Below are 8,780 nucleotides of genomic sequence, written 5' to 3' on the forward strand. Positions count from 1 at the left end.
TCTCGGTGTTGCTACATAAACTGGAGCATATGCCGCCGGTGGCACTGCCGGGTCAGCATAGGTGGTCGCGGATGGATGTACGGTAGGTAATGGTACCAGATGTGGAGCGACCGGTATCGCTGGTGCAGGTACTGCTGGGTACACTGTAGGTACTGGGGGCACAGGTGCCGCTGGTGTTGGGTACACGGTAGGTCCAGGTGGCGGTGGTGCCGAGTACACCGTAGGCTCTGCTGGAGCAGGTGTGGGGTATCACGGTGGTACCCCTGGTGGTACCGTAAATACAATAGGGGTGGGTACAGCCGGTGCAACCGAGGTAGGTACCTCTAAAGAAGCCATCGGGGTCTAAGAGCCCGACGCGCCCGTAATATCCTGTGTCTGTCCCTGATTGACAGGCTCAACCCCAAAAGGCATCTCTGGCGAGTCCAGAGACTCCAAATTCCTCGTACGTTGCCGCCCAGCACCACGCCTCGTAGCTATTCGTGTAGACCTCCTCATATATGTTAAGTTATAACACAGATATCACTACAAGTACAAAAATTACTTAAAAATTACCTTTATACCTATTTGCCGTCTAAAGATGTTCCGTCGTTGTTCAGTCCCCTTTTACTTTGGAATTTCGTACAAGAAAACCAACGGGAATCCATACAAATCTGAAAATAAGTACCCAAGTTTACTCGCAAACTTGGGCTACCCCAAAAATCTAGAACACCAAAAGCAGGTATTCATAACCCTCTCTTATACCAATAAATTGGTATCAGTTAAATCTCGAAATCGGTAACACGATATACAAACAAGTATCGCCAACCTGGCTCTGATACTAAATAAATTGTCACGCCCCGGGGGAGTCCCTGTCCGAAGAAATTTCGGCAGCATCTCCCCTGTACAAGAGACAATCTGAAATTTTTCTACATCTATAGTCATACACGGCCAACACGGCCAGAGCATATGTATATAACAACAAATAAATAAGCAAATAATCACACCATCCACGCAGTTAAATAGTGAACTAGAACAAATGATAAGTAAAATCTCAAATCATCCTACTCAACTACACTCATAAAGCACAAAACCGATATTCTATTCAACTACACTCATAAAACACAAAACCGATATCCTATTCAACTACACTCATAAAGCACAAAAACTCAACGACACAAATAAAGTCAACTTACCTCTTCTGCTATCCAGGCAGGCATGTAGAAGATCATATCGAATACAAATCCATCGACAAGTAAAAATCCATACAAGATCCAAAGTATCAAAACAAAACAAGTCTAAACATAGTCTAATAAAGAAAAACCAAAAGACCAACAAATGTCCACGTGGACTGCAGGGGACTAGCGACTGGAACTCCCCGGACAATATCAACCTGAAAATAGCAACGGAGGAGGGTGTGAGTCTAACACTCAGCGGGCAACAACTGATATACATAATAAAGAAAATAACAACCAGCACTAATCATGAGTACAGTTTCCTGATACAAGAAGGATAAATGCAACTGAAACAAGCAGCAGAAAACTGTACTAACCAAGACCAAGGTATAAGTATAACAGGGTCGTCAGACCGAGAGGTATCAAAATCCTGTATGCATGTCAAACATATGCATCCATCCAAATGCAACATATAAGTGCAGCAAACACAATCAGAAAATGCATAAATGCATATGATGCCAATGACATGGTCACCCCTGACGCCAGTCAGCCATCTCACACACAATGGTAAGACCGAGTTGGTAGGATTGTGACAACCGTGCACTCTGTCATCACTGCTCTTGATGAGTGACCGAGTGGACGGGATGCTGTCGGAGTACACCTATCCTCCTACCCCAAATCATAAATGGGGGAGCTCAATGCTCTCATCTCCCGGTACACAATGACGGGGAGGAATCTCTACCGGCTACCATGCTGCGTCACACTATCCATGAGCGGACCAACGGAGCCTAACAAAGTCCAACTGTCTGCTGGCTACTACGCTGCTACACTAAACTAGCGAAGCCTAACAGAGCAGAATTGTCTGTCAGCTACCACGCTGAGTCACCGGACCAACGGAGCCTAACAGCAGAACTGTCACACACCTGCCTGAATATACCACTAACCCATGAGTGGTGGTGTGTGCAGATCCATGTAACTGGCGATGTGCTCAACAATAATGGAGTTGACTATCGCACAGCATGCAATCATGTGAGATGATGCATGACACTAAGCATGGCAATATCCTGAACCAATCCATATATATAATGTGTACCCTAGCATCAATGGATCAATCTGAAGATCTAAGATACATAGGTCAGATAAGGTATCAAAAACCCTAGGTCCTGAACATAATAAATAACATGGTTGTGTCACTATCCCTATAAGCATGTATAATCAGGTAGGTACTAACATGAAGTGCATAACAAGTAAACAAACAAGCATGTAACAGATCAGGTAGTGACCAACCGAAGCAGATAAGAAACACAATCATTGCTATTTGTTAAAAACATTGCTATGCATATCAAATGACATAAAGTCAAAGTACCCACCTCCAATCGAAAAGATCAATCCGGTCCAACTCGGACGCGTCTCGCGTCAAAATCCTGAGTCACCAATATAGATATACATTTTATTTAGCTAAAATTCAAAGGAATGGCTAAATAAAATCCTTAAGGCTAAATTAGGGTAAACCCCTAATCAACCTAACCATCGAGTATAATTCACCTATAATATCAAGTTCGAAACATGAACTATAATTTACCATGTATCAAAAGTGTGTCAACTCAATCCACACACCAACCCTTACCTTACGGTTGCTGGAGCAAGATTTTGTTGGAGAACTTCTCTGCTGGAAACAGAGGTTACTGCTTGAGCAGGAATCCACCGACTGGTCCAAGCAAGATCATGAACTGAGATCAATATCAGAGATCAAGCCACAACCCTAATTTCCACACCACACATCTTACCTCCAAAACCAACTAAGGCTCGGCTGAACCTGGTGCCCGGCGACAGTGAGGTGCAGAGGTGCAGCGGCGGCTGTGAACCCAAAACTAGGGCACGAAAGGGGGCAGATCAGGAGAGACCAGTGAGGGGTGCTCTGTTGGGATGCGTCCGTGCGGAGGTGGCCGAGGAAGAGAGGGGAAACGGGTGGCACCGTCGAGTGGAGGACGAAGGGATCTGGAGAAGGGCTCGGCCGGTGGTGGCTCGAGCGTTGCAAAGGGCAGAGGGAAGGCAGAACCCGGCGACAAGGTGGCGATCGGTGCTGGGGTTCTTGTGGCCGATGATCTATGTCGACGCGCAGATCCGAAGAGGGGAAAGGCAAGCAAGAGCTTGGCCGGCGTCGCGAGAGAGTGAGGGAGGAAGGATCGGGAGTGCAAAGAAGAGAAGGAAGGGGATCAACAAACCCTCGGCCGTAGCTTTAATCGCGAGGAAATCGTCGCGTACGGCGGTTAGGGCAAAGCACGGGTTCGCAGGGAAGAAGATTCGGGCGAAAACGGCGTTCGACTGAGGAAAAACGAAAATAAAGAAAAGATAAAAAAAAACAAGAAAAGGAATTAAAGAAAATCAACATTTCCTCGCTTAAATGGGTAGCCTAAACAGACTTTTCCGGGACCCATAATTGATCCCCGTAAATTCGTTCATACGAGCTCCGAAAAATTTCCAGAAAATTTCTAAAAATTTTAAAAAATTTCCTTATTATTATTCGCCATTTTTCGGTATTTTACATCCATTCTCCCCCTTTGTCACACATCAAAACCATAAAACAAACTCTTCTCCATATGAGTTAACTCTATGTTGTTTACAACCTCACATGTTGTTAACAACCTCACAATGAAAATCTCATAGTCTTCATTGCCACCAAAGCTCCCTTTTGAGATCTACTTCACTTCACAATGCTCATCCTAGAGCATGCATCAATTTCCCAATGAAACTCTCATTTGTTGTATTCAGTGCTCTCCCTTGAGCAGTAATCTTCTTCTCAATGCTCATTTGAGAGCATTTTCCACTTTACCAATGAAGGTCTGATCCCCTTCATTAATCCAATGTTCTCCCTTGAGCAGTAATCTACTCCACAATGCTCATCCGAGAGCATTTATCATCCTAGCAATGAAGATAATCAATCTTGCATTGCTCCCCAATACTCGACCCTGAGTATTAATTCATCACGAAGGTTTAACCACATTCTAAGGTCTTTGAAATGAGTTTTATGTTTTCAAAGAATAACTCCCCCTAAAAACATGGTCAAATTTCTATCATTGCACCAACAATGACTTGGAGTTCCTAAACAGTTAGGAAAACCAAAACTTGAAGTGTTGAGGTTCAAAATAGGGATGGCAATTTCACCCGAACCCGATGGAGGATCCGACATCCGACCCGAATGGAGGAGGGTATGGAGGGACTATCAATACCCGATACCCGACCCGAATACCCGATTAAATAATATATATACATATATTAAAGAAAATTTTCTTTTTCTAAAATCAACTTACTATTTTTTGTTGATATTAGTAGGTCTATATATATGTTTAATCTATTTTTTTAATTATATATATATATTTTAATATGATGTTAATTTTAATATGTTTTTGTTGAATGATAATAGCTCGATAGAAAGAAGAAAAATTACACGTATAGAATATATTCGGTCCTTTAATGGGTATGGGTATACCCATTGGATATCCTATACCCGATGGGTATGGGTACGGAGGATATAGAATCCGACCCGAACCCGACCCATTGCCATCCCTAGTTCAAAATTCAATAATAAAACTAAATCTCAACCTAAACTTCACTTAAATCTACCTTAACCTATTCATTCTTGATTTCAACATGAAAACTCCCCCTAAATGGATACAAGTGTATGTCAAAGGGTTAGGAATGGTTAATAACTCTTGAAAACCAAAACTTGAAGTTTTAAGATTTCAAAATTCAGAATTGAAACTAAACCTTATCATAAACTTCACTTTGGTTTCTCTTAACCAATCCATACTTGTTTTCATCATGAAAAACTCCCCCTAAATGTATACAAATGTATTCCAAAGGGTTTGGAGTGGTTAACGGGACTCGAAGTGACTTGACGTGCTGAAATCAGGCTTTTCAGGCCAAAATCAGACTTCTCAATCGATTGAAGTTGGGACTCAATCGATTGAAATCACTTCAATCGATCCACTGATTGATTTCGCAAGCTACTGCTCAAAGAAATTCCCTCTGAATCGATCGACTAATCGATCCAGCCTGGGTTAATCGATTGGCTGATCGATTCACTACCCTTCTGTTCGCGGGAATTGACTTCCCAATCGATCGACTGATCGATCGAACCCATCCCAATCGATCAGTTGATCAATTGGGTTCTTGATTTCCTGAAATACAATTTCAGCAAAATTCAGAAACTCTTCAAAAATTCTAAAAATCATGAAAATTCATGTAAACATACTTTATTGTTTATGTATTATTTTATACTATATCTTATGCTTGTTTTATTGTTTGTGCACGATGGCATGTTTGTCGTAGATATTTGGATGTAGTTTGTATCTTGATATGGTTTGACATTGAAATTTGCATATGATTTGTACCGTGGAAATTGTTCGATGTATTGTTTGGATTTTGTTTGTGATATGATTTAGGATTGTGAATGTTGATTGTATTTTGTTCGTGTTGTATGTTGATTGTGAAGTTTGGATAAGTATCATGTGTATTGTTTATGATATTTTGATATAAACAAAGTATAAATAAGGAAAATGGAGAGCGTACTATTGAAATTGATATATATATATATATATATATATATAATTTCGATCGAATTAAAATATAGGTCCCTATTTTTGAAGCGGAAATAATTTCTGTTTACAAACTTGAGATCAAAAATTTATTCAATCTCCGATGCTAAATTATTTTCCCATCGCTAACTATTTTCCGTCTCTAAATTTAGCGACCGAAATAATTCTTCAGACGTAAATTAGAGATCGAAATATAATTTTGATCGCTAAATTAAATTAAGATGAAAAATTTTATAACTATTTTTTTCAGTGCGTAAACCGGTCATTAAATAAGTTTAGTGACCGAATAACGACGGATAATCCCGTTGCTAAATTTGAGTATTTTTATTATGGACAACGTATGCCCTTCCCTTACATAGGATTCCTCACCGATGCTAACCTAATACTGCAGTGCATGCTGGCCTGCGTGACTTCCTTGTACACGAATTGCATCCGAATATCTTTCCTGCTCAAACTGACCCATTCCTTTCAACTATAATGCTCCATGGCGACAGAACCTCCTGCAGGAAACATATTCCCAGTTTTAGTAATTAACGTGCACGACACATCTTCAATTCAAAGTTATTTATTATATATTAACAAGTATATATAATTATATATATCATCATATACTCTTGTCCAAAGATCTCATCTGCTTTATTTCTTCTACTGGAAACCAGAATACAATACATCCTGTTTAATAGTGTTTAGAATTAACAGTGGTTAGCTTAATTAGATAGCTTCAAATGGAAGACATGCAGTGCCCCAATGAATTTTCAGGGATGATGTGATGTAGATCAAACAGTCGTAATTGACGAGAAAATAGTTGATGACATTGCACCGCCAAGTGCCGAAGCTCGACATCTACCATGACAATTTGTTATATATGAATTAAAGGAAGTCATGTAATTAATGATCATGGTCAATGGTCAATATTCAAGGTGCTGCTGGAGATTGGGGGTGCAGGATTGTTCTTCTTGGCGAAGTTGTGCTTGTTGTTGTGCATCCAGACCTTGAACACCCTCCTCTTGACCCCGATCTCCTGGCAGAATTGCTGCACCAGTCCTTCCTGCTCCCTTTGCAGCCTCCACTCCACCTTCTCCGCGAACCCCAGCATCTTCTCTTTCTGCTCCGCGGTGAACTTGGTCCTGAACCTCCTCTTCGCCACCAGATGCGGCGGCGGCGGCGGCGGCGGCGGCGGCCTCATGAATGCCGCCATCATCTCGTTGGACTCCGAGGTCTGCTGGAGAGGCATGATCATGGCGTGGTGGGCCCTCGGGAAGAGGAGGCTCCCGGCCTTGCTGCTTCCTCTTAGGCTGAGAGGGGGCAGGTACTCCAACGGCGAAGGCTCCTGCGCATCCTCCTCCCCGTCGGTCTCCTTCCTGTGGAAGTTCCGGTGGCATCCGCACGCGGAGCACTTCAGGGCCTCGAGGGTGCCCTCCTCGCCGCTCGGCATGAACTCGCCGCAGCCATCAGTGGCATTGCCGCCGATGGACGCCGCATGGTTCTTCAGGCACTCCCTGTACTTGACGGCCGCCGCCGCTTTCTTGGTGCTGTAGGAGCTGTGGTGGTCCTCTGAGAAAGGAGGAGGAGGGCCATTGGAGGGGTGGCGGTGGTGGTGCAGGAGAGGGCTGTCGTGTCCATCGAGATAGGCACTGGTTATTGGGATTGGCATCTCTCCTCCATGGCCAGAACCATCCATTCTCCTGCTCTTCCTGATCGAGCTCAAAACCAGTACAAAAATGCTCAAGGCCAAAACTAAAATTAAGAGATAAATGAAAGGATAATCCGATTTAATAGAATCGGAATTAGACCAACCTCTCAACAGCTTTGGGCTCTGGTTATGAGGCTGTAGAGAACCTTATCCAGATAATTATTTCATTTTTCTTTTTTTATAAAAAGAAGAAGAAGAAGAAAAAAAAACATTCAAGGCCCAAGATGAGAAAAAACTAGAGAAGCTAAAAAAGGGAAACTAAAATAAATGAAGGAAAAAAAAATCTGAGAAGCAGTAAAGTTCTTCAATTTAGAAGCTGCAAGAGAAAGAAGATGAAGAAACAAGTTTGGGATTGCAAGAACAGCATGCAGTATGCATAAAGAGAAGACAGGAGCTTTGTATTATTGTTTGTGAGAGACTAGTCATATTATTTTTTTTGTTTTTTTTTACATTAAGAAGACAACAAAAAAAACCACCACAGTGCCTAGAGAGGACCAGCTCCTAGCATTCAAATGCATGCTTGCAACCTCATTGCCAAAGTACAAGCTTAGAAAAGAGGTAGAGGAGACGGCAGAGTCGTCGCCTCCATGATGCATGGAATTAGGAAGCATGTGCTCACCATGGCAAGGAGAAGAAGAAGAAAGATACAGGAGAGGAGAGGAGGGAAGAAGATCAGAAGTGATTTGGTTAAGAGCTGTGGTCGTAAGGCACTAAATAAAGGACTAAGAGAGGGAAGCTTGCACAGAGGTTGGAACAGGATGGAAAAGAAGGAAAAGAATTTTTTTATTTTTTGGGTTTTTAACTTTTTACACGCCAGGAAAAACAAAAACAAAAAAAAGTTATTGTCACCAAACAAAAATAAAGCGTGGGGGGGATCACTGTGGTGTCAGAGGTGTGGCATGCAGTGAGGGAGAGATGAACGGAAACAGTAGCACATTATGAAATTTGAGAAACATAAAGAAAGCCAGCTACCGGGATTTCCCCAGAAGGAAGTAAAATGGCAGAAGCGTGCATTTATGTCTGCTTAAGGTGCCAAAATCTCTCTCTTAATTCTGTGGCTAGGGACCAGGACGACGTCAAAACAAACAGTAGCACATTATGAAATTTGAGGAACATAAAGAAAGCCAGCTACCGGGATTTCCCCAGAAGGAAGTAAAAATGGCAGAAGTGTGCATTTATTATGTCTGCTTAAGGTGCCAAAACTCTCTCTCTTAATTCTTTGATTATGCACTAGAACTAGCTCAAAACAAACTTGCTTGGGCAATGCTTTCCTTGTCTTTTCCCTGCATGTGAGGATCAGGAGCCACGACAATTAATGAAGTGTCAACTGGCTGGAGG

General features: G+C 42.2%; 1 protein-coding gene across 1 annotated transcript; it reads right to left on the minus strand.

Annotated features, from left to right (window-relative positions):
• Positions 1-6,422: 6,422 nt before the first annotated feature.
• On the minus strand, positions 6,423-8,138 carry LOC122001035 (zinc-finger homeodomain protein 3-like). The gene is made up of 2 exons (XM_042555590.1): positions 7,547-8,138; positions 6,423-7,443 (listed from the first exon to the last, which is right to left on the minus strand). The coding sequence occupies exon 2, from the start codon at positions 7,428-7,430 to the stop codon at positions 6,651-6,653; it is 780 nt and encodes a 259-aa protein (XP_042411524.1). The 5' UTR covers positions 7,431-7,443; positions 7,547-8,138; the 3' UTR covers positions 6,423-6,650.
• Positions 8,139-8,780: the final 642 nt, after the last annotated feature.

Source organism: Zingiber officinale, chromosome 7A (genome assembly GCF_018446385.1).
Source record: "Zingiber officinale cultivar Zhangliang chromosome 7A, Zo_v1.1, whole genome shotgun sequence".
NCBI lineage: Eukaryota > Viridiplantae > Streptophyta > Magnoliopsida > Zingiberales > Zingiberaceae > Zingiber > Zingiber officinale.